A 25,457-nucleotide genomic window follows, 5' to 3' on the forward strand; every position below is an offset into this window, starting at 1 on the left:
CCACGTGGTATCTAAAAACTGGCATGTCACTGACTACAGTCATTCACTTTCTCAACACTTCCACTAATATTTTGAATTGTCTCTGCTTTTGGTACATACCCTAGGGAAAATAATGTCTGCTAAGATACTGGATGTGAGAGAAGCATGCCTTTCCCTCGCAAAGTAGAAAGATTGTGACAAAGTATATTAACCACAAGTACTGGATCCTTATGAAAGTTCAGAATCTGGACATTTCTTTCAAACAATCCACACCTCCCAAACACACCTACTGCGGTTTTCATGTACCCTCTCTCTGTCTTAGTGCATTTGGTCTACTATAACAAAATACTGTGGACTGGGTGACTTATAAACAACAAACATTTATTTCTCACACCTCCAGAGGCTGGGAAGTCCAAGATCCAGGCACTGACAGATTTGGAGTCTGGCGAGAGCCGGCTTCCTGGTTCATAGATGGCTGTCTTCTCGTTATAACTCCACAGGGCAGAAGAGGCGAGGGAGCTCTCTGCACTCTTTTTTTTTTTTTTTTGTAATTTTTAATTTTTATTCTTTTTTTTTTTTTTATTTTTTAGAGAGAGAGAAAGCACAAGTTGGGGAGAGGGGCAGAGAGAGGGAAAGAGAGAGAGAATCTTAAGCAGGCTCCACGCTCAGCACAAAGTCTGATGTGGAGCTTGATCCCAAGACCCTAGGATAATGACCTGAGCTTAAATCAAGAGTCGGATGCTCAACCGACTGAGCCACCCAGACGCCCATAGGCTCTCTTTTATAAGGGCGCTAATCCCATTCATGAGGGTTTCAACCTCATGGTCTAATCACCTTCTAAAGGCCCCACCTCCTAAACCATCACCTCAAGGATTAGGACTTCAACATATGAATGTGGGGGGCACATAACATCAGTCTATAGCACCCTTGTTTCCAGACAAGAGCTGTAAAGGACAGGGACCAGGGCAGTCCCAGGGATCTGGCAGGATGTGCTAACACAGAGATTGTTGTGGGGGGTGGTGTGCCAGGTTCCTCTGCTCAAGAATCAGGTTTTTGGTGTGGCAGGGCTTGGTTTCAATACCCATCTGTGGCCAGGAGAGAGCTGGTAATAGTCTTTAATTTTTTTTTTTTGCCTCCTATGCCTCTTTTTTCATTTATGACTATCCTGCTGGCAAAGAAGTGAAATCAAGATGGGAAAACCAAATTTGTCTGAGCAAAGGTCTAACGATCCAGCTTTGAAATAGAAGGTACTTTTACTCTGTGCTGGTGCATATGTTACTGCTATGGACTGAATATTTGTGTTCCCCAAACATTCATATGTTGATCCCCCAGTGTGGCTGTATTTAGAAATGGGGCCTCTAAGGAAGTAATTAAGGTTAAGTGAGGTCACACGGGTGGGACTCTGATCAGACAGCATTAGTGTTTTCACTAGAGGAACACCAGAGAGCTCTGTCTCTCCCTCTGTCTGCTTGCACACACCTAAGGACAGCCATGTGAAGACACAGCAAGAGGGTGGCCTTCGGCAAGCCAGGAAAGGAGCTCTTACCAGGATCAGAATCAGCTAGCACTTTGATCTGGGACTCCGAGCTTCCAGAATTGTGCAAATTAAACAAAAAAAATTTGTTTAAGCCACGCAGCCTGTGCTATTTTGTTACAGCAGCCAGTGCAGGGCAGTCTAATACAGTTACCCAAAGAATGCAGAATAGCTAAAAGGTACCAGTTGACCTGCCTAAAAATCAAGGTTCAAGTGAATGAATAATGAAAGGAACTTCAAAGAGGTTCTGCGTGCTGACCGCTGACTGCAGGCCTGGCCCAGCTGGAGCAGTTTCTACCCTGTCCCAGGTTGCTGTGAAGAATGACAGGGCGGGCACTCTCTCAGGTCAGCTCTGACCCTGGCTTGTTTGGTCTCTGGGAAAAGAAATCCAGAACCTTTAAAATCAAGCCTTAATGCCCCTTTGATCAGAAACCACTTAGAACAACCATAAAAGGAAATCTCCACATTTTCCCCTCTCCACATTCTTGTTATTTTTTTTGCCTTTCCAATCCCACACCTCATACCTGTCTCTGCCTGCAACATGCCAATCCCAATCCCAATATTTCCAATTATTTTTCTTAAAAAGCACAGATTCACTTGGTTATCTAGGCCTGAAGTTATAATAGAAGACTTCATAAATAGGACTGTGGCCTTTTACAGGATTGGTGGTAAAAATCGCAGAGGGAAAGTAATACTTGGATAACAAACACTGTTTTCCAGGTCCCTTCTATATATTTATTGGGTTGACTGAATTATCAAATTCAACAAATAACCTATATAATTCTGATATCATGAAAGTTCCTAAATGGAGGATAACTATTGTAGTTACAAATCTCCCACAGTTACAAGTTCTTTACACTCACTTCCACAAAGTGGCCTTTACTTCAGTTCTCTTTATTTTTATTTTTTATCAAAAAAATTTTTTTTAATGTTTATTTATTCTTAATACAATGCGAGAGAGAGAGTGCAAGCAGCAAAGGGGCAGACAGAGGGAGACACAGAATCTAAAGCAGGCTCCAGGCTCTGAGCTGTCAGCACAGAGCCCGACGCAGGCCTTGAACTCACGAACCGTGAGATCATGACCTGAGCTAAAGTTGGACGCTTAACCGATTGAACCACTCAGGCGCCCCTATTTTTTTTAAAGCTTGTTGATTTATCTTGAGAGAGAGTTCAGGAGAGGCAGAGAGAATCCCAAACAGGCCCTGCACTGTCAGCACAGAGCCCGACGTGGGGCTCAATCTCACAAACTGTGAGATCATGACCTGAGCCAAAGCCAAGAATCGGATGCTTAACTAACTGAGCCACCCAGGTGCCCAGTTCCTTTTTTTTTTTTTTTAATAGCACAAGTCAGTGAATACTTTTTTTTACTGAGATAAAATTAACATCTAACATTATATTAGTTTCAGGTGTACAACATAATGACCCGATATTTGTATACGTCGTAAAACATTCACCACAGTAAGGTAGTTGTCCATCACCACACAGAGTCACAAATTTTGTTTCTTGTGATGAGAACTTAAGATCTACTCTCTTCACGGGGCGCCTGGGTGGCTCAGTCGGTCGAGCGTCCGACTTTGGCTCAGGTCATGATATCATGGCTCATGAGTTCGAGCCCCACATCGGGCTCTGTGCTGACAGCCTGGCCTGGAGTCTGCTTCGGATTCTGTGTCTCCTTCTCTTGCTGTGCCCCTCCCTCATTCATGCTCTGCCTCTCCTTCTCTCAAGAATAAATAAAACATTAAAAATTTTTTTTTAATAAAAAAAAAGATCTACTCTCTTCACAACTTTCAAATATACAATACAGTGTTATTAACTATTGTCCCCATGCTGGACATTGGCCTTGAGCTCTTCATCTTCATTTTTTCAGGCAAGTAAAGTGACTATGTTCACCAACATGCCTCAAGTTTACTCTCCTGAAAAAAGGTTATTGTTGCTATAATAATGAGGATGGTAATGATAATTAATATCCCTTAAGTACTTACTATGTGCAAGGCATCATGTCAAATTAACTGCCTTACATTATACCACTTATTCCTCGTTAAACACTATGAGGTGGTTATCATTACGTTTATTTTGTAGCTGAAAAAGCTAAAGTTAGATCAATTTGATAATTTGCCCAAACTAATGCACAGCTGGGGTAGGATCTGAACCCAGACCTGACTTTAAGGCTGTGCTATTAGCCACTTGGTATAGTTTCTGTTACCAATGATTAAAGGTAGTCAGCTTTATTATTTTAAAAAAAAATTTTTTTAACGTTTATTTATTTTTGAGACAGAGAGAAACAGAGCATGAACAGGGGAGGGGCAGAGAGAGAGAGGGAGACACAGAATCCGAAGCAGGCTCCAGGCTTGAGCTGTCAGCGCAGAGCCCGACATGGGGCTTGAACTCACGAACCATGAGATCATGCCCTGAGCCAAAGGTGGACACTTAACCGACTGAGCCATCCCAGGCACCCAAGGAAAGGTCACTTTAATCACAAAGCAGTTTCCTTCTTTAGGTGGTCCCAAAGAGTCTTGAGCGAAGTTCCCCAGCACTTACCCTGCAGCTGCTGAGGGGAGTTCCTGGTGTCTGGCTGGTCTTTCCCCTGCATCTCTGCATACTCTGCTATGGGTCTGAGGAGAGCCAGGGCTCCAGAACACTGTAAGTAATTGCCATCAAGGTGCAGCTCACTGGGGAAGAGGTGAAATACACTGTTCACCTGATATTATTTTCACTTCCTCAAATTTGGATTTGAGGTCTTACCTCATAATAGACCTGGTTACAAAATAATAAATAATCATAATAGATAGCAGACCACATCGTCAAAAACAGACCTAATGACCATGTCATCGGGCCAAAGATATGCGTTTAGCGTGTTACCCTTGATTCTTAAACGTAACTAAAGGATCTTTCTCTTGCAGTTAAGAAAAAGAAAACAAAAGTAACTAGACAGTAGAAAAAGATGACTAAAAACATCGTGAAAACTCAGGGGAATTCATGGGTTCGTAGACTCTGTAAACAAGCTGATTATACAACTCAAGACAGAACAGAACCAGAAGCAGGAGGGGAGCAGGGGACGCATCTCACCAAATGGAGCTCTGGCATATGATGGAGCCCAGCTGCTGACCGCTTTGTGGCCCCAGACCACAGTAACGCAGACTGAGGACTTGAAGCCTTTGGTTGTTCTCCAGGCCTGAGAAAATACTCTCAATTTCTTCATTTCCAAATCTAGAAAGAAATGGGAACAAATAGTGACTTTTAAAACCTATGTCACCTGTTGGATTATTCATTTTAAGGCACTCCCTGACCCCCCAAGGCAGATCAGATTTTGCCGACCCCCACTTTGGGCTTCCACAGCCAGGGGTGGCTACGGGGGTGGGCTGGGTGACTGATGGGGACAGCCTGCATGTGGAGGAAGGGGGACCCAGAGTTTGACTCGTGGGCAAAGGGAGCAGAGCATGGTTTGAAATACCCAAAGGAGCAGATGGAGAGCAAGCTCTGGATCCTGAAGACAGGAGAGATTGCCCAGCTGACAGGAGTGAAGGGGTCTGAGAAGACTCCAGCAGCAGGAGGCTGTGTAAGAAGGGAGCCTTTTAAAGTACGTCCAGAGCAGAGGCGACTGGGTGGCTCCGTCAGTTAAGCGTCCGACTTCGGCTCAGGTCAAGATTTCATGGTTTGTGGGTTCAAGCCCTGTGACGGGCGCTGTGCTGACAGCTCAGAGCCTGGAGCCTGCTTTGGATACTGTGTCTCCCTCTTTCTCTGTGCCCCCCTGCTTGTGCTCCGACTCTCTCTCTGTCAAAAATAAACATTAAAAATTAAAAAAAAAAAAAGTATGTCCAGAGCAGGTTCAGGAAAGTTCAACCTCTTGGCCCTCCTTCCTGGCCCCATGCTGCTCCTCGCCTTGTGCCACCCAGTCCTTGGAGTTTGCAGAGAGAAGGCACAAGCATCATGCCAGGGAATTTGGAATGTCAAGGGATGACCTTTCCAATAAGGTGAGTCGTATTAACAGAAACAACTTCTTAAATTTACTAGTTTATCCAATAAGTAATTACAGTGGGTGGCTACCGTGGTGGGTGTGGGCGTGTAGCTGTGTATGAGGAAGAAGGACATCCTGCCTGGTGGACTTCACAGCCTCAGGGAAAATAGGAGGAAAGAACTCCAGTCCCTCAGTAACCTGCCATTTCATCAGTGGTGATTCCCAACCACCCAACACTGACAACTCCAGGTGTCTTGGCGGCAGCAGGATTTCAACTTTTAAAATATGATGTTAACATATTAAACAACAATTAAAATATGGTGTTTTCTAAAGAGGAGGATTCCCTCTTTCTTCCTTCTCTCTCCCCACCAATGGAGGAGCTGGAGTCTAGAGGGGTCTCAGCAGCGGGGCTGGGTCTGTCTAGTGCAGTGCGGGAAGATGGGAGACTCCCAAGTCGGTCTTCAGTCACTGCAGGGTGTCCTGAGGGCACTGGCTTTCTGCTGTCCTGTGTTAGGAGACCCTGACTCAGGCTCCTCCAAGCTTTTCAGAAACATGGAGAACCTCCAGAGATAGTCCTTCTCCTCAGCTTTTGCTGGAGACTTGTCCACTGTCACCACCAGGGCCCTAATAAGACCCTAGTGCTTTAAAGGGGCCTTTGTGTCGCTGTGGTCCCATTTGTCAGGCATGAATCATCTCTTTCACTTCACAGCCCACTGGCCTTCTGAGTACAGGACCCTACCTGCCTCCAGAAGAAGAGTCACAGAATCAAAGACTTGGGAAGTGGACGAGATCACCTCATAGGTCAGAGAGGTTGCAGGACCTACCCCACACCACACAAGCAGCTTGAAATTATTTACGGATGGCAAACTATAGACCCCCCAGCAATCTAGTATCACGGATCAGAAGTGGGCTCCGATTCAGCCAGCTAGGTTCACATCTAGGCTCTATCCCTAAGAGGTGAATGCCTGGAGCAAGCCAATGAATCCCCTGAGTCTTTGCTCATCTATAGTCAAGGGATAGAAATGATAAACATCTGTCATATATCATACGTCCATATGTAACGGTATATATCTATCTATTGTCGGGAGAATGAATGAGATAATCCTTGGCACACCGCTCAATAAAAATTAGCTGGTATTATCATTATTATTATTATTGCTCCCTGACTCTCTCCTGACAGCCTGGTGCCATAGCCCTCGAAAGACTTCCTCTTTCTTCCCTAGCACCACACCTCTCCTCCCACCTCCTCTGCTGGTGAATAATGACTTGTCCCTTAGGGAATCATGGTTTCCCTTATCCAAACCACGACTAAAATTTATACAAACCCGGCACCTGGGTTTGTATAACCAGAGCTCAGTGGGTTGGGTATCTGATTCTCGATTTTGGCTTAGGTGTGATCCCAGGGTCATGGGATTGAGACCTATGTAGGGCTCCACACTGAGCATGGAGTGTGCTTAAGATTCTCTCTCTCTCTCTCTCTCTCTCTCTCTCTCTCTCTCTCTCTCTCCCTCTGTCCCTCTGCCTCATGCACATGTGCTCTCTTTCTCTGTAAAAAATAAAAAAATAATAAAAAAAATTTATACGGACATCCTTTGTGATCTACCTTCCGTTATACACAATCAAGAGCATATCTCCTCTCTTCCACTATACAGAGGACTTCCTTGGACAGTGGCATTGCTTTATATATATTTGTATCTTCTTTAGCACTGAGCACAGTGTCTTGCAAAAACAGGCCATCAATAAATATTTGTTAAAAGAATAAATGAATAAGAAGGAAGGGCAGGAGGGAGGGAAGGAGGGAGGAAGGAAGAATCCTTTTGAGAACCCTGACATTTCCTCAGAAACATTAGTTCTAAGAAGATTTTTGAGTTGTGATGACCTGATGAGCCACAAGGAACCAGGACTCTGAGCTCCTTACCTCTGCCTCCCTCAGCAGTCAGAGCCCTGAAGGAACTCTGCCTTCCAAACTCACCTGCAGTAATCCAGGACAAGAGAATGCAAATAGCTGCATGGCAGAGCCCTGCCCAGTCTCTGCAGAGACCACAGATCCATCCTGCAGTCAATGAGTTCCAGGGTGGTAAATGGGCAGGTGGCGCGCCCCTTCAATTCCAGAAGTGAAGCCTAAGAACATGAGGTGAGAAAGGGCTTACACAATGAAGACAAATACGCTCTGTGTTTTAATGTTTCTTAAAAGTTGATTACATTAATTACCCCAACATTTTGCCTTTAACACAACTTTCCAATGTCCAAGGAGAAAGTGACATGAAGATAAAATAATTTCCCTTTAAAAGGAAGACTCTAGGGGCGCCTGGGTGGCTCAGTTGGTTAAGTGTCCGACTTTGGCTCAGGTCATGATCTTGCGGTCAGTGAGTTCAAGCCTCGCGGAGGGCTCTGTGCTGGCAGCTCGGAGCCTAGGGCCTGCTTCGGATTCTATGTCTCCCTCTCTCTCTGCCTCCCCCTCACTCATGCTCTCTCTCTCTCTCTGTCTCTCAAAAATGAATATATGTTAAAAAAATTTTTTTAAAGGCACACTATGAAGAATTAAATGGGAAATGCCGCTCTGTGATGAGATATACTGCAGCATCTTTTTAGATGCTGTGGGCTGAATTGCGTCATTCCCCTCATTCATATGCCGAAGTCTTACCCCCTAGTACCTCAGAATGTGACTGCATTTGGAAAATGGGTCTTCAAGGAGGTATGAATTTAAAATGAGGTCATTAGGGTGGGCTCTTACCCAATATGACTGACTTTCTTATAAGGAAAGGATATTTAGACACAGGCACGTATAGAGAGGGAGGCAACATGAAAACACAGGGAAAAAGTGGCCATTTACAGGCCAAGGAGTGAGGCCTTCAAAGACGCCAACCCTGCTGACACCCTGAGCTCAGACTTCTAAGCCTTCATAACTGTGAGAAAAGAAATTTCTGTTGTTTAACCCTTGCAATCTATGGTACTTTGTTATGGCAGCCCCAGCAGACTAATACAGATGTTGATACTCTAACCAACAAATTTATTTTCCTATGGTTGTATGATAGGGAGATAGGATAAAATAGGCAGAGAAGGAAAGGTTAAGACCTGAGGTCCCTGGGTGGGGTAAAAACTCATATCTTGGAACAATGCTGGGAGTATCTGACCACAGCTAACTCACTCAGGCATAAAGTTCCTCTTAAGAATGTAACAAACACCACCTACTGCCCTTCAGGTTCCCCTCAGGAATTGGACAATCAAAATACCTAACGAAACTAAATAAACCATAAAATTTATGTTATCTGAGGGACAGTAAGACCACTCTGACTCCTCACACAATGGAATGAAGCCAATCTGGAAGGGACAGCCCAGCACCTAGAGCTATCCAGCCGGTAAGGGTGGAACCTGACAAGGAACGAGGGGGAAGGGGAGGGGGCATTGACCAAAACCTTAAAAAACAAAGACCCTTGCCTATAGTTGCGGGTATTTATTTTCAAATGCTCCCTCTCTGCAAAAAGAGCTTTCCTACTATTCTTACTTTCTGATCTTATACTTTTGCCTGCTGCTCATTTTACTCTGTGTCCCCTTCTTCGTTCCTCAAAGTGACAAGGAATCCTGGGTATTGAGGTAAAAAAAAATCCTGTAACAGTTGTATTTTTTTTAGTAAAGAACTATCACTATGCCAATCTTCTTACAATTAGGCAAAATTATAATAGTTAAATTATCTCCTAAACAAGTGATAGCCATTATTACAGATATTAAGATTTATTTTTTTTAATGTTTGTTTATTTTTGAGAGAGAGAGACAGACATAGAGAGAGAGAGAGAGAGAGAAAGAGAGGGACTGTGAACAGGGGAGGGGCAGAGAGAGAGGAAACACAGAATCAGAAGCAGGCTCTAGGCTCTGAGCTGTCAGCACAGAGCCCGACGTCGGGCTTGAGCTCATGAACCTTGAGATCATGACCTGAGATGAAGTCGGACACCCAGCTGACCGAGACACCCAGGTGTCCCCAGATATTAGCATTTAGAGGTCTACGCAGAACTAGACTGTGTAAATTCAGCAATGAGGTGCTTTTCATGGTGAAGCCACAGGACCAGGGGCAACACATGAACATTTGGAACCATCTCAAGTTCTCTCGGTCTCCTGAATGGAGAGATCTATGGGAAGGCCATTCCTTGTGGTAACAGGATTCCAGTGACAATTAAATCCCTACCTAACTGGAGAAGGTATTTAAAGCTATAAATCACAAAGGCCACCTTTTAGCAATTAGAGTCACCACAACTTAAGGATTTCTTCAGTTCAGCATTTAAACCTAAAAGAGGCTTTGGTGGGGTTTGGAGGATTTAGGGTTTCTTGAGGTAATGACATGTTGGTCAGAGATAACATTCCAAATTTATATGTCGGTTGAGAATTTAAAAGCCCTTGCAGCCTTAACTATAGAGAGCTGGTGCTTGAGGCCTCTTTAATGAGAAAACACCTAGTTTAAGTGCTGGATTGGATTTCTTAAGCTGTGTTTCTGACCAAGGAGGCAATGTGGCATGTCACTGCCTATGGTAACACTGGTCTGTGCAAAATAGGCTCTTGACCACGTCCTAAAGATCTCGGCCAGTGGTTTACAGTGTCACTCCCTGGGGCACCAGTACTGCTGTGGGCAAGACCACAGCCATCTACCACAGAATTCCTCAGCAGCCTCCAGGTGACCAAGAGGGTTACATTTTAAAGAACTGTTAAGGATCACTTTCTTTTTTAACGATCACTTTTAATATGCATGGATGGACAGCATTCTATTCCTGCTTAAATGGACTGACCCTTTTAATAAAAACAACTAAAAATTCTGGTTCTGTATTTAAGATAACTTTTTAAAATTTATTTTTAATTGTGGTCAAATACACAATAAAATTTACCATCTTAGGGGCACATGGGTGGCTCAGTCGGTTAAGTAGCCGACTTTGGCTCAGATCATGACCTAGTAAGTTAATAGATTCAAGCTCCACTTCTGCCATTGTGAAGCCTACTCAGGATCCTCTGTCCCCCTCTCTTTCTGCACCTCCCCCACTCCTGTTCTCTCTCTCAAAAATAAACATTTAAAAAATTTACCATCTTAACCATTTTTTTTAACGTTAATTTATTTTTGAGAGAGATTGAGAACACAAGCTGGGGAAGGACCCAATATGGAACTTGAACTCACGAGCCAAAGTCCTGCTCATGACCTGAGCCAAAGTCAGATGCTTAACCGACTGAACCACCCAGATGCCCCCATCTTAACCATTTTTAAGTGTCCAGTTCAATGACATTGAGTATATTCACATTGTTGTGCAACCCTCAACACCATTCACCTCCAGAAGTTTTTTCATCTCGTAAAACTGAAACTCTATACCCATTAAAAAATAACTCCCATTCTCCCCTCCTCCAAACCTCCGGCAACTGCCATTTTATTTTGTGTCTCTACGAGTTTGACTACTCTGGGTACTTCATACAGGGGAAGGATATAATATTTGTCCTTTTGTGACTGACTTCTCTTACTTAGCATAAGTTCTTCGAGGTTCATGCACGTTGTATCATGGGTCAGAATTTCCTTCCTTTGTAGGGCTGCATAATATTCCATTGTATGTATCCACCACAGTTTGTTCTCCATTCATCTGCCAATGGACATTTGGGTTGCTTCCACCTTTGACTATTGTGAATAATGCAACCATGAAGATGAGCGTACAGATATCTCTTTGAGGTCCTGCTTCCAATTCTTTTGGGTATATCTCCAGAAGTGGAATTGATGAATCATATGGTAATTCTATTTTTAATTTTTTTAAGGAACCTCCATCCCATTTCCCATAGTGGCTGCACCAATGCACATTCCTGCCAATAGTGTACAAATTTTCCAATATTCCACATCCTGTCAACCCATTCTTTTCTGCTTTTTTTGATAGATGCCATACTATTTGACCTGAGGTAGTATCTCATTGTAGTTTTGACTTGCATTTCTCCAAAGATTAGTGATGGTGAACATCTTTTGTGTGCTTATTGTTTGTTTGTATACCTTCTTTGGAGAAAGTGTACTCAAGTCTTTTGCCCATTTTTAAATCAGTTTTTTGTTTTTTGTTGTGGTTGAATTGTAGGAGTTCTTTATACATCCAGAATACTAACCCCTTATCAAATACATGATTTGCAATTATTTTTCCTTATTTTGCGGGTTGCCTTTTCACTTCACTGTGTCCTTTGATGCACGGAAGTTGAAAATTTTTTTGTCCAAATCATTTAGTTTTGTTGCCTATGCTTTTAGTGTCATATATAAGAAATGACTGCCAAGTCCAACATTATGAAGCTTTTCCTCTATGCTTTCTTCTCAGAATTTTAAAAATATCTTTTTAAAATGTGTCAATTGGCAGGTAAGTGAGGAATACCCAAAGGTCGGTGCATGAGAGAAAATGGGAACCTAGGGAGATTTGCAGGGCACTGAAGCCAGCTTTCCATTTGAGAGCATCAGTGAAGCAGCAGAGTCAAGTTTTGCTTTTCATGGATCAGGTAGTCCAGGGGACAAGAGATAAAGCCCAAGGCCACTGGAGGTGAGGAGTCTGAGAGGAAATGTTGCATAAAGGTATGGCCCCAAACATAAAGTGAGCTACTGCACTACGTCCTTAGACTAAGGATGAACTAGAAAGAGACCTAACTCTTCTTTCCCCAGGGAAAACTGCCTCTCAAACTGTGCCTCACTACACAGAAAAAAATATACCCTCTATGAACTCACAAGCTAGTCTTAACACAGGTATTTGCACACTGAACTGATACCACCTGGATGGTTCAGAGACCTCAGATCAAGAATGTATTAATTTGGGGCACCTGAGTGGCTCGGTGGGTTAAAGCATCTGACGTCGGCTCAGGTCATGATCTCAAGGTTCGTGAGTTCGAGCCCTGTCAGATCAGAGCCTGCTTGGGATTCCCCCTCTCTCTCTGTCCTTCCCCCCGCCATCAAAAAATAAATAACTTAAAAAAAATTAGTAATTTAGTATAGCCCTGAGATGCTATCACCCTGAGTGTGTGGCAGAAGCAAATGCAAACCCTCTCGGAGAATTCTATCTTCAAATCAGAGCTCAAGGAATTGCCTCAACTCTTTCCCCAGGAAATAGGAGTTTCTAGTACAAAAGAAATCACAAAAACACATGAAGAAATGTCCCATGAGTAGGAGCCAGTAGAAGCCAGTCAGCAGTATCAGACTCCAAAATAATTCAGATTATTGAAACTATTAGACACAGATGAGAAGTTTAACACATTCAATGACATAAAACAAAGCATTTTCCAATAGTCAAGAAACTAGAAAAATGGGCACTAATGTCCTCTCCCAATTTCTACCTCCTTTCTCCTCCCTAAAAGTAATTTTATAATAGTCAAACATTATAGTTTTACCTGTTTTTAAACTTTATAAAATGCAACATATAGCATGTATTCTTTTGTGTCTTTCTTCACTTGTACATTAGGCTTATGAGAGTTATCCTATTTTGTTTTTGCATAGCTGTAGTTGATGTATTTTCATTGCTATACAGTTTCCTACTATATGAATATACCATAATTTCTTTTTTATTTTTTGCACTTTTATATAAGTTTGAAATGCTTCATTAAAAATACATTGTTTTGGGGGCATCTGGGTGGCTCAGTCAACTAAGTGTCCAACGTCAGCTCAGGTCATGATCTCACGGTTCGTGGGTTTGAGCCCTGTGTCGGACTCTGCACTGACAGCTCAGAGCATGGAGCCTGCTTCGGATTCTGTGTCTCCCTCTCTCTGACCTTCCCCCACTTGCTCGCATGCTCTCTCTCTCTCTCTCTCAAAAATAAACATTAAAAAATTTATTTAAAAAAATACACATTGTTTTGGGGCACCTGGGTGGTCCAGTTGGTTAAGCATCCCACTCTTGATTTAGGCTCAGGTCATGATCTCATGGGTTTGTGATATCAAGCCCCACATCAGGCTCTGTGCTGACAGTGTGGAGCCTGCTTGGGATTCTCTCCCCCTCTCTCTGCCCCTCTCCTGCTTGTGTTCTCTCTCTCTCAAAAAAAATAAATATACATTTAAAAAATACATGTTTTTTTTAAAGAAAAGCTTGTAGGGGCACCTGGGTGGCTCAGTCAGTTAAATGTCCGACATCGGCTCAGGTCATGATCTCACGGTCCGTGAGTTCAAGCCCCGCGTCGGGCTCTGTGCTGACAGCTCAGAGCCTGGAGCCTGCTTCAGATTCTGTGTCTCCCTCTCTCTGACCCTCCCCCATTCATTCTCTGTCTTTCTCTGTCTCAAAAATAAATAAACATTAAAAGAAATTTTTAAAGAAAAGCTTATAGCATATCAGTCAATAACCAAATGAACTATAGCTGGAATACAGATATATTATGTTTATATTCAATTTTAAGTTTAATTGAAGGAATATTTTTAAAACGCATGACTCACCAGTCTGGCAATCTCTGGGTTACTCAGCTGAAGGCCCCAGATACAGATCTCTTTCCCTAGCAGGTAACACTCATCTCGAATTGTCATGAGCAAAGGTTCCAAGGAAATTGGCAGGATGCTTGGTGGGGAGTCATCAGGTCTTACAAGTATAAACTGGAGTGTCAGAAAAAAATTACAGGTGGGAATCATAAAGACATGTCCATGCATCTGAATATGTAGGAAAAGAATATTGTCATTAAACAACATTAGAACATTTAAAATAGTAATTAACCTTGGATCACATGTGCATTGGGGTGGTAATTCAACAAAAACTTATGGAGTTCCTGCCATACGCAAAGCCCCGTGAAAAATCTCACAGGGCAGTGATTTTTCCAATAGGTTACTACCCATTATTGGGTTAGGAAATAAACTGAGTAGGCTGTAACCAGCTTTTCTTCTTTCTTGAATGAATGAAATAGAAGAGAAATTATCTGAGTGTATCCTATGTAGTAAAGAATAAACATCTCATGAGACTTTTATTTTAGTGATGCTCAAAATCAAAATGGAGACCCAACCAAAGCAACCCACCCGACACAAACAGCCCCTGTAGTCTTATGATTCACTCCAGTACTTAATATTGGGTCATGATGTTAACTGTATTTCTTCTTCTTCTTTTTTTTAATGTTTATTTATTTTTGAGAGGGGGGTAGGGGCAGAAAGAGAGAGGGAGGTACAGAATCTGAAGCAGGCTCCAGGCTCTGTGCTGTCAATGCAGAGCCCAAATCAGGGCTCAAACTCACGAACCACAAGATCATGACCTGAGCCAAAGTCAGACACTTAATTGACTGCGCTACCCAGGCATCCCAAAGTTAATTGTATTTCTGACAGTGATTGTAATTTAAAATGTTTAGAAAACATTGCTTAAGGGACTATAAATTTGAACAAGGCTTATAATTAACTCTTATGATTAAGTAGTGGAGGTTAATGATAAGAAGTATAGAATTATTTTATGTAAAATAAAGTAGTAATTATTTTACCATAAAACGATGGCTCTGAGAAGCTCCTGAATTTGGGATGAGCAGGGAGGTGTGTGGGGGAGTCCAGAGAAGCACTGCGAAGGAAGGAATTAGAAAGACCTGGGGAGAGGGGCAATGATGACAAAAATGGTCATCATTTTTGAGCTGGGCTTTCCAGATGTAGAGTGGGAGGGGCAGGTTGGCTATTCCAGATGTAAAGCGGTATGAGAAAAGGCAGGCCTGCTGCAGGACTGGGATGAGTAGATTTGGAGATAGGAGGAGGAAGGCAGAAGTACGGAACATAGCCTGGGTACCGGAGGCAGGCTTTGGACTTCATTCAGGCAGGAGGCAGAGGGGATGACACCACCAGTTTGGGCTGGAGAGTTCTGAGGACCCATGTTCCTACGGAGTAAACCTTAGTCAGTTCCTTTCAGAGAAAAGTAAGAAGAGGAGGCCACACACTCACTTTCCTGAGAATCTGTTCGTTGTTGATGCTGGTTTTCAAGTCCTGTTTGATGGCTGGACACACAGATGTCTGAGTCTGTGCACAATGCTTCTGATAGGTCTTCAGGAAGTTTTGAAGAATTGGAACGACGGGCAGGGGTGTTTCTTTAGTTTTTTGTTTTCCTTCTTTCTCTCTTGGCATTGTCTTACAGGGTTAGATTCCATATGGATTCTGAAAATTGTAACTTGCCCTGAAACCCAATACATACAAGTCTTTTTAAGGAGCAGATCACACCTCCCCCACTAAAAATTGGCAAATATTGCTGCACACCCTTCTCTGAAAATTTTAAAGTGCCTCATGTATCTTAAAATGGGAGTCAAAAATCAACATAGAGACAGTTGAGCAGAATTGTTCAATTTCCAATCTCTATATTCATGGATTCATGTTCTTTCTTCTAGATTCTTTAAAATGGGGGCAGAACCCATGGAACTCAGTTATAAAGGAATGCAATTAATAATGGTGGGCACTAAATATTACAAAAGACATACTGATTTTAAAATGGCATAGTTCTCTTTATAGACATACTTCCTGGAGGCAGCATATCCATAGTGGTTAAGAACATGGGCTTTAAAGGGGAACAAGACCGGGATCTTAGTTTTGTCTCTACCCCTTGACTCACTGGCTTTAGGTACTCTATGAAGGTTTTTCAAGCCCTATTTCCCCATCCGTAAAATGGATTATGGTTGTCACAAGGATGGAGTAAGGTAAATTTATAAAGCACTTAGCATAGGGAGGCCTGGGTGGCTCAGTGGGTTAAGCGGTCGACTTCAGCTCAGATCATGATCTCACTGTTCCTGGGTTTGAGCCCCATGTCTGGCTCTGTGCTGACAGCTCAGAGCCTGGAGCCTGATTTGGATTCTGTGTTTTCCTCTCTCTCTGCCTCTCTCTCTTCCTCTCTCTCAAAAATAAGTAAACACTGGGGCACCTGGGTAGCTCAGTCGGTTGAGTGTCAGACTTTGACTCAGGTCATGATCTCATGGTTCATGAGTTCAAGCCCTGCGTCGGGCTCTGTGCTGACAGCTCAGAGCCTGGAGCCTGCTTCCAAGTCTGTGTCTCCCTCTCTCTCTGCCCCTCCCCCCCGCTCATGCTCTGTATCTCTCTCTCTTTCAAAAGTAAATAAACGTTAAAAAAATTTTTTAAATAAACATTTAAAAAAATAAATAAAGCACTTAGCACAATGCCTGGTATACAGTGAAAGTGCTCAATAGGCTTTATTGTTACTATTGACGTTCTTATTATTTTGTTGGGCACAGGAAACCACCCAATCAGTATTGATTTGTCCTTTCAATTATTCAGCCTTGAAAGGTCCCTCCACGTGACAATGCCACCAGCTAGACTCAAGGACCTGACTTTCACCGCCCGCCAACCTGTACTCACCAACGTTTGCCTCATATTCTTCCTTAAGCCCTTCTTTCCAGCTTGCCTCTTAACTCAGGCGAATGAAGCCAGAAACCACCCCTCAGGGCATGGCGACTGCCCTGGCAACGCCTCCCACCGCCCCAGCCCACCCAGACTGAGCTAAACCCCCAGCTCGATGTGCAGATGGACCACAGAGTGACCTCTGGGATGATAAGCAATTACCTTTCCCTCATTTTAATACTAAAATTTCCCCCCAAGAAAGAGCCTCAGCCTCATTTACATAACATGCGATGTATGTGTAGGCATGTTGCCTTCAGATGCATGTGTGACCTTATGCCCACCTCTACATACCATGACAAGGCCTCCCCGACTAAATAGTCATCCTAACCCTAAACAAAAGGAACTTATTCACCCTATCCCTGGGAGTCACACTTTGGAAGCTAGGTCCTGTGATCTCCTTATGTGCTGCAAATAAAGTTTACTTTGTGCGGCAGCTCCACCCGGTGTATCTGGGACTCCCCAAGGATCCAACTCACATTGGTTCAGTTACAATAACTTAAGGTAACAGCTGCAACTCTGAACTGCATTCATAGAGACAAAGGTTTATGGGAATTATTAGAGACTTCCCATTTGAGAAAGTTTACAGATAGAGACTATCCAAAAATGTGTGTATTATGTTACATTAAAAGGGGTGCTCCTTTTGAAGCCTGGGAAGGGAAAGAAGTGACTTGCGCTGGCTGGGAACAGGACTGGGCCTGTTGGCTCCCCAAACTGTTTTTGGTAAGCATCTGGAGAGGGCAGCCCAGGCTTTGTTGCAAGAGGAGCCAGTTTGAATCCTGTGTCTGTCAATTATTAGTAGAGTGATTGGGGGTATCAACTTCACTTCCCCGAACCCCATTTTCTCCATCTGTAAAAATGGTGGGAAAATAAACCCTTTGGTATTTGTAAGGGTTTAATGCAAATTAAATGTAAAGTTTTCTCTTCAGTAACATGGGGATGCTGCTGATGATAAAGAACTCTTATGAGGAACAGGGGCGCCTGGGTGGCTCAGTCAGTTGAGTGTCCGACTTTGGCTCAGGTCATGATCTCATGGGTTCTTGGATTCAAGCCCGCAGAGGGCTCTAAGCTGTCAACACAGAGCCCGCTTTGGATCCTCTGTTCCCCTCTCTTTCTCTGCCCTTCCCTGCTTGCGCTCTCTCTGTCTCTCAAAAATAAATAAAAATAAACATCAAAAAAAAAAAATCTTAAAAGAAAAGAAAGAATTGTTCTGAGGAATGAGAAATTCGTACATGATGGATGCTCAGAACAGAGCCTGGCACATGCTGAATTCTCAGGCAGGAAACCTGAGGCAAAGCGAGGGAAGTGATATGCTTAAGGGCAAACACTAGTAAATGGCGCAGCGGGGATTCAAATTCAGGCAGCCTGGTTCCAGAGCCCAAATTCTTTTATTTATGTATTTACTTATTTATTTATTAATTTATTATTATTATTTTTAACGTTTATTTATTTTTGGGGCAGAGAGAGACAGAGCATGAACAGGGGAGGGTCAGCGAGAGGGAGACACAGAATCCGAAACAGGCTCCAGGCTCTGAGCTGTCAGCACAGAGCCCGACGCGGGGCTCGAACTCATGGACCGGGAGATCATGACCTGAGCCAAAGTCAGACACTCAACCGACTGAGCCACCCAGGCACCCCATCCAGAGCCCAAATTCTTAACCACTGTAACATACCACCTAAAAGGTACTGCTACAGACTGAGGGTTTTTGTCTCCCTCTCCCCAAATTCATATGTTGAAGTCCTACCCCTAGTGTGATGGTGTATGAAGAGGGGGCCTTTGGGAGATGATATGGGCCAGAGGAGGTCATGAAGGCAGGACTCCCACGATGGGATTAGTGCCCGTATGAGAAGAGACACCAAAGAGTTTACTTTCTCTCCCTTGAAACGGCTGCCACCTACAAGCCAAGAAAAGGCTTCAAAATGAAACCTGCCTTAATGGACCTTGATCTTGGATTTCCCAGCCTCCAGAAGTGTAAGAAATAGATATCTGTCGTGTAGGCCACCGGTCTATGGTACTTTGTTAAGGCAGCCAAGCTAAGATTGGTACTGGAGAGTATCACTTACTGTTGACAACATGAGGTATTTCTCCCCAGCTTTCGCTAGGTATTTACAGGAGCACAAGCTTCACAGAGAACATGCTATGAATACTCCAGCAAGGCCCTCTGAAATCTTGAGTTTTTCTCTTACTATTTTATCACTATTTTATTTCTTTGTCATTTCCATAGACAGTATTGTGGGGCCCAAGTTAGCAAGTACCTGGGTGCTCAAGGCCCGCCTTGACTGGCTGACTCCTAACGAATATTTACTAGAGGCCGAAGGGTAGGTGCCCCACCCCGTGCTAATCGTGACTCTGGGAGCTGGGGGGGGGGGGGGTGAGGGTTGGGGGGGGAGACAGTAGGGGTAGGAGCGCCCACCCTTCCCGAGATAGAAGGAGATAAGAGTGAGTCTGCGCTAGCCCAGGTTCCCCCCCCCCCCCCCCCCGAGTCCCAGGGGATAAGGAGCGGCAGGGGGTGGGGGGAGGAGCGAGGAGGGGCTGCTTTCCGCCCCCTCCTCCAGGGCTCCGGCTGCACGCCCCAGTTCCGTACCCCCCGGACCGAATGCCGGCCCCCCACGCCGCCGGCCCGCGCCCTGCACTCACCCGGGCGCTGGGTTCCCGCGTCCCTCTCCGGCCGGCTTCCCGCGTGCGCCCCGCGCCATGGAGACGGCCGCCGGCGGGCGCGGCGCGGGGCGGGGGCTGGAGGGGGCGGCTCGCGAGGGGGCGGGGGGAAAGCTCCCTCCAGGGTTCGTGGGTGTGGGGTCTGGGCTCGGGCTTCGAGAGCTCCTAGTGTCCTCGCCGCGGGTCGAGGTCGACACAGCCAGTAGCGCTACGAGGGACTAGGTCTAGGAGGAGACAGAAGTTGGGGACCCGTGTGTGCCTGGCCGTCGGCAGGGCCTGGGGCGGGGCAGAGGTAGCCAAAGGTAGCTGCGTCCCACCCCAAGGCCGCACGCGGACGCCCGCGAGGGGACTCTCCCGCCCGCAGCCCGCTTTCCTGTTGGAGCGGTTTCTCCTCCCCAGGCCCACGAGGAAGGGGGCGCCAGGATGAAGGAGGCAGCTCAGGGCTGGGCTGTGACAGAGGTGTTTTTTGGGGGGGGGAGGGGAGATATTGAAGAGGAGAAGGGAAAGCAGTTGCAGCTAGGGAGTGGATGGGGGAGGAAAAAGGATTTTAAGAAATCTGGCTGTGGGTAGTGGCTTTGGGGCTTGTAAATACAAGGGAAGAGTAAAGGCCCCCAAAGATCTAGTCTTGGGAACCAGTAAATTTCTTACCTTACATAGCAAAAGCGACTTTGCAGATTGATTAAAGTTACAGACCTTGAGATAGGACTGTTACCTTTGATGGGGGGGGGGGGGGGAAGGGCAGGGAGGAGGTGGTCAAGGAATCTAATCACCTGAGTCTGAGAACACATGGCCCAGAAAACTTCTCCCCTGTGGTCAGAGACATGCAATGAGAAGGACTCCAGTGGCTGTTGTTGGCTTTAAAGATGCGGGAAGGGGGATGCGAACCAAAGAATTTCCGCAGCCTCTAGAAGCTGAATAGCTGAGGGGCGCCTGGGTGGCTCAGTTGGTTGGGCGTCCAGCTTCGGCTCTGGTCATGATCTCACAGTTTGTGAGTTCAAGCCCCGCATCCGGCTCCGTGCTGACAGCTGGAGCCTGCTTCGGATTCTGTCTCGCTTTCTCCCTGCCCCTCCCCTGCTCACACTCTGTCTCTCTCAAAAATAAAATAAACATTAAAAAAAATTTTTCTAGAAGCTGAATAGCTGTGGAAATGGATTCTCTCCAAATCTCCACAAAGGAACCCAGCCCTGCCGATCCCTGATTTGAGTTCCGGGAGACCCATGTGGGATTTCTGATCTCCAGAACAAATAATAAATTACCTATCTATCTCTTAGGATATAAAATAGGCTCTTAATGAATGTTTAATGGAAGAATGAATTTAAAAAGAAAGTGGATTAAACTAATTCACAGTAAACTGCAAATGGAAAATAGTCCTTTCTCCTCCAGGGCTAGTTGTAGTTGTAAGTGTGTACTTTAAACTCAAATGGCTGGGGGCGCCTGGGTGGCTCAGTTGGTTAAGCATCCGACTTCGGCTCAGGTCATGATCTCATGATCCATGATTTCGAGCCTTGTGTCAGGCTCTATGCTGACAGCTCAGAGCCTGGAGCCTGCTTCAGATTCTGTGTCTCCCTCTCTCTCTGACCCTCCCCGGTTCATGCTGTCTCTCCCTGTCTCAAAAATAATATAAACGTTAAAAAAAATAAACTCAAATGGCTGTAATGGTAGACATGTGTGGCACAAAATGAGGAGAAAGAGGTACAGAATGATAAGGAGGGAGCCTGCCTTTGGACAGACATGACTTTCCAGTGAGTGTGTCCCCATGAGTCTGGTGCTGCTGGGTTAATTCTACTTTGTGCATACTCCGTCTCCCCGTCCTTCTCCACCCCCCACCCCCTCCTCCTCCATCACTGGGCCCTAGTCCAGTCTTTCTAGGACACAGCTAGAGAGGGGCAGCGAAGGAGGACAAGCACAAAGTGAGGGGAAAGGGTATACTTACAGGTCACTGACTGGGATTCAAAGCACATGCTTAAGGAGCAGAGAATGATGAGGAAGGCCATGGCCCAGAAGACAGGGACGGAGTAAGGGTCAGAAACCAGATGGCTCATCACATATGAGATGAGGATTCCTCCTTATGCACAGTGGGAAGATTCCTAAAGAAAATGGAACATTAGCATGAAGTTCAGTTGCAAGTGACAGAAACCCATTAACACTGGTTGAAACAGTATAGAAGTTCATTCCCCTTTCATGAAGTTCATGGGTAAGCAGCCCAGGGCTGCTACAGAAGCTTCAAGACCATGAGGAACCCAAGCTCCTTTTACGGTATTACTCTGCTATTCTCAGCGTGTGAGTTCCACCTCACGGCCCTAAATGGTTTCTGAGCCCCAGCCATTTTGTCCACGATTCAGACAGATTTCAGAGAAGTGGACACAGAAGTGCACATTCTCTCCCTATAAGGACATTTCCCAGAAACTGCATGGGACACCTTTGCTTAGGTTCCACTGGCCAGACTTATGGACATGATCGTATCTAGCTGCAAAAAAAGGATGGAAAATATCGTCTTTATTCCAGGCAGACATGTGTCCAGCTAAAAATGGGAGCTTCTGTTACTTCCAGAAAAGGGGGAAGGTGGATACTGGGAGATAACAATCTGGGCCAGCTGCCAGGGTCACAGGGAGAACTGGGCATTGGGTGAGATAGACACCAGTTTGCAAGTACTATATGCGTTCCTCGTACCGTAAGCATTTGTAAATCGGGCAGCCTGGAACTCATTTCACAGTTGTTATTATTTGAAGTGTGACTCACTCACATGGGCTGAGTACTGGAGAGGTTAAACGTGTGGTTTAGGCTCCTGCAAAGCCGGCCAAGTTGCCGACAGCCTTCCTATTATCTGTTCTCTATTTCTACCTTGCTGATGTAACTCAATGTTAGCATGGGCGCAAGCAAACCAGGCTAGAAAAACCACCTTCCCCAGTCTTTCTTGCATATGGGGTAATCATGTGACATAGCACTGGAGGATGACAGGAGCAGAAGCTTTTTTTTTTTTTTTTTTTTTGGAAAGCTCTTTAAAAGGAGCAGGTGGCATGCGATGTTGTCTTTGTTTCTTCTGTTTGTTCCGGCTTGGAGTACCCTCCTTGTGCTGAAGGTGAAGTTGCTGTCTCGTACATAATCAATGATTCATCAAATACAGGTCTGGATGGCTGAGAAGACGGATGAAAGGAGTCTGGGTCTGAGCCCCGTGGAGCAGCTGACCCTGTCTGGGCTGCCCTCTCTGTATTTTCTCTGTATTAGGGTAGAAAAGACTACCCTAATTTATTTAAGGGAAAGTTACTCAGATTTCTGTTGCCCATTGTAGAACAGAGGTTTCTAGAAACCAGAATTTCTGGACAGCTCTAGAAAATATGCAGACATGCAATTCCAAAATATAGAAAGTATGTGGTGAATAGGCTTTACCCTTTTATTGCGATTGTGTTTTGTTTTGTTTTGTTTTTTTAGATTTGTATTGTTGACCCCTCTCTGAAGCACAGTAACTGCTGCGAAGAGAACAGGGACTCTAGAGACAGGAAATAAAGACACAGTCTCTTCGGGTTTTTGAGACGAACATGAGGTTTTGAATTGAAAACGTGACAACCAGCCCTGCTGGCAGCCAGATGGTGGTTTCCTAACTGCAGCTCAGCCGTGCTCACGCAAGCCCCCCGCCCTCCAACAAGTTTAGAACAAGACGGACGTGGCCATTCTCCAAACACAAAAGTGAGGAAATGACCCCCTCTTCTGATGAGTCTGATCCGGTGACTGCTGCTCCTTCGCCAATTGCAGGAACGCTGGTGCTTGCACCTCCCAGGTAAGATCCGATGTCCAATTATCAAATTGCTCTGTTCTTTTTTTTTCTTAATGTTTATTTATTTTTGAGAGACAGAGCACGGGCGGGAGAGGGGCCGAGAGCAAAGGAGACACAGAATCCGAAACAGGCTCCAGGCTCTAACCTGTCAGCACAGAGCCCTACGCGGGGCTCGAGCTCACGAACTGTGAGATCATGACTGGAGCCGAAGTTGGACACTTAACCAACCAAGCCACCCAGGCCCCCCCAATTGCTCTGTCGTTGACAGCATGCAATCTAGGACTGTCCCCCACTTTCCTCGTGCCTCCCAGGTGTCACCCAGCACACCGCCGATCCTGTAAGAAGTCCCTCACAGCTCCCTCCCAAGTCTCTGGGGGCTTTCTCTCCTGTCTCAAGCCCATGAACCCAACATTTTTTTTTTTCTTTTACTGCAGGTGAGCTCCTAGAAATCTTTGGTGAACATCCTTTAGCAGAACACCGAAAAGCTAAAGCTTTAAGCCCCTCCCGTCTCTAGTGGTTCAAATAGAGGTTCAAGTGCAAGGAGCTAGCTACCTGCAGGCTGCAGCACCAAGAGAGTTGGAACTGTTGCTAGTTCATTCACCTTGGCCTCCAATAACTCCACCTGTGTTTCTGTTTCCTCCAGCGTGGACTGGCGGGTTAGGGGAAGGAATGTGAAGGCATTCCTGAGAAGGCAGCCACCACCTTCCCCAGCTTATTACAGTTCCAGGAAAGCTTCCCTCTTCTGCTTGCTCTTTCCGTAGCCATCATTCAGGCCTGACTGGGTCCCTAGGGAAAAAAGAGGCAAACTCTTCGGTGAAGAAATAGTGAGACTCTTGTGTTAGGGGAGGGAGGGAGTTTCTTCTAAGGTATGCTTAGCGGGTCGAGGAGTTTTTCCTGAGGTTGTGCCCATCTGAAATATATTAACACTAGATGTAGGAGAGTCAGTGAGAACTGGCCTTGCAACCGTTTGCAGGTGTTTCTGGAACACCTGCGTCTGGAAAAAAAAAAAAAAAAACATCCCACATGAGGACCATGACTAAAAGGGGTGAGGAATGTTTTCCAATGAGAGTCTCAGGACACTCAGGAGTAGGACACTTGAACACAAGCTTCAGATAGTTTTCCACTGAGGTGCATGGGGTGATGCTATAAAACTGAGTCTTCAGGGGCACCTGGGTGGCTCAGTCAGTTAAGCGTCTGACTTCGGCTCAGGTCATGATCTCACAGTCTGTGAGTTCGAGCCCTGCATCAGGCTCAGTGCTGAGAGCTCAGAGCCTGAAGCCCACTTCAGATTCTGTGTCTCCCTCTCTCTCTGCCCCTCCCCCGTTCATGCTCTGTCTCTCTCTGTCTCAAAAACAAACATTAAAAAAAATTTAAAAACAAAAAACAAAACAAAACAAAAAAAACTGAGTCTTCAGTGTGGGCCGTCCCAGTGCTTCTCAACCCTGGATACACATTAGAATCAGCTGGGAGGGTTCAAAGAATACCTGTGCCCAGCACCCTTCCCCAGACCAATTATATCAGAATCTTTGGGCTGGGGCTGGGGAATAGTGTTTGCTCCCCAAGTGATGCTACCATTGCAGCCAGGGGGGAAAGGCACTGGTGTGTGGAAGGATACATCAGGACGCACATCAGAAGTCAACTCTCCCCTTCCTCAAGCAAGCTGTTCAACCACTCTAAACCAATGTTCCTCACTTGCAACATGAGCAAGGTAGATCAGTGTTTCTGAAACTTTAAATTTTTTTTTTACTGTTTCTGTAGTTTTTTTTGAGACAGAGAGACAGAGCAGGAACGGGGGGAGGGTCAGAGAGAAAGGGAGACACAGAATCCGAAGCAGGCTCCAGGCTGTGAGCTGTTAGCCCAGAGCCCAACGCGGGGCTTGAACTCACAAACCGTGAGATCGTGACCTGAGCCGAAGTTGGATGCTTAACTGACTGAGCCCCCCAGGTGCCCCTATGGGTTTCTGAAACGTTAATGTGCACACAAATTGCAACGGGGATCTTGTCAGCACGAGATTCGGGTGCAGTAGGTCTACAGTGGAATCTGAAATTCTGCATTTCTAAGAAGTTTCTGGATAATGCCGATGTGGCTGGTCCGTGGACCACACTTTGAATATTAAGTTGTAGGTTAGTGGTTCTCAAAGTGTGGTTCCCAGATCAGCCGCATCAGCATTACCTGGAAAATTGTTAGAAAAGCAAAATCTTGGAATGTGTCACAGACCTAATGAATCAGAAACTCTGGGGTGGGACC

The 25,457-nt window shown here is 45.2% G+C and overlaps 1 protein-coding gene and 1 long non-coding RNA gene across 6 annotated transcripts in view; one reads left to right on the forward strand and one right to left on the reverse strand.

Moving 5' to 3' along the window:
• The window catches only part of LOC106984994 (uncharacterized), a 48,766-nt gene extending 28,929 nt beyond the window's left edge, over positions 1–19,837 (reverse strand). For 3 of the 5 annotated variants that reach the window (XM_027061707.2, XM_053221374.1, XM_053221373.1), the window contains exons 1-6: positions 19,421–19,836; positions 15,328–15,556; positions 13,867–14,019; positions 7,441–7,589; positions 4,580–4,720; positions 4,052–4,182 (exon numbers count right to left, since the gene is read on the reverse strand). In XM_027061707.2, the coding sequence (XP_026917508.1) occupies positions 4,052–4,182; positions 4,580–4,720; positions 7,441–7,589; positions 13,867–14,019; positions 15,328–15,507 (754 nt within the window). In that variant the 5' untranslated portion in view covers positions 15,508–15,556; positions 19,421–19,836. Of the gene's footprint in view, positions 1–4,051; positions 4,183–4,579; positions 4,721–7,440; positions 7,590–13,866; positions 14,020–15,327; positions 15,557–19,420 lie in introns of all 5 variants that reach the window. The other 2 variants (XM_053221372.1, XM_053221375.1) reach the window with 2 other exon arrangements.
• On the forward strand, positions 8,689–24,504 carry LOC128315294 (uncharacterized). The gene is made up of 3 exons (XR_008297961.1): positions 8,689–8,827; positions 22,868–23,122; positions 23,645–24,504. It is a non-coding gene; the product is annotated as an uncharacterized LOC128315294 (long non-coding RNA).
• The last annotated feature ends 953 nt before the right edge of the window (positions 24,505–25,457 follow it).

Source organism: Acinonyx jubatus, chromosome C2 (genome assembly GCF_027475565.1).
Source record: "Acinonyx jubatus isolate Ajub_Pintada_27869175 chromosome C2, VMU_Ajub_asm_v1.0, whole genome shotgun sequence".
Lineage (NCBI taxonomy): Eukaryota > Metazoa > Chordata > Mammalia > Carnivora > Felidae > Acinonyx > Acinonyx jubatus.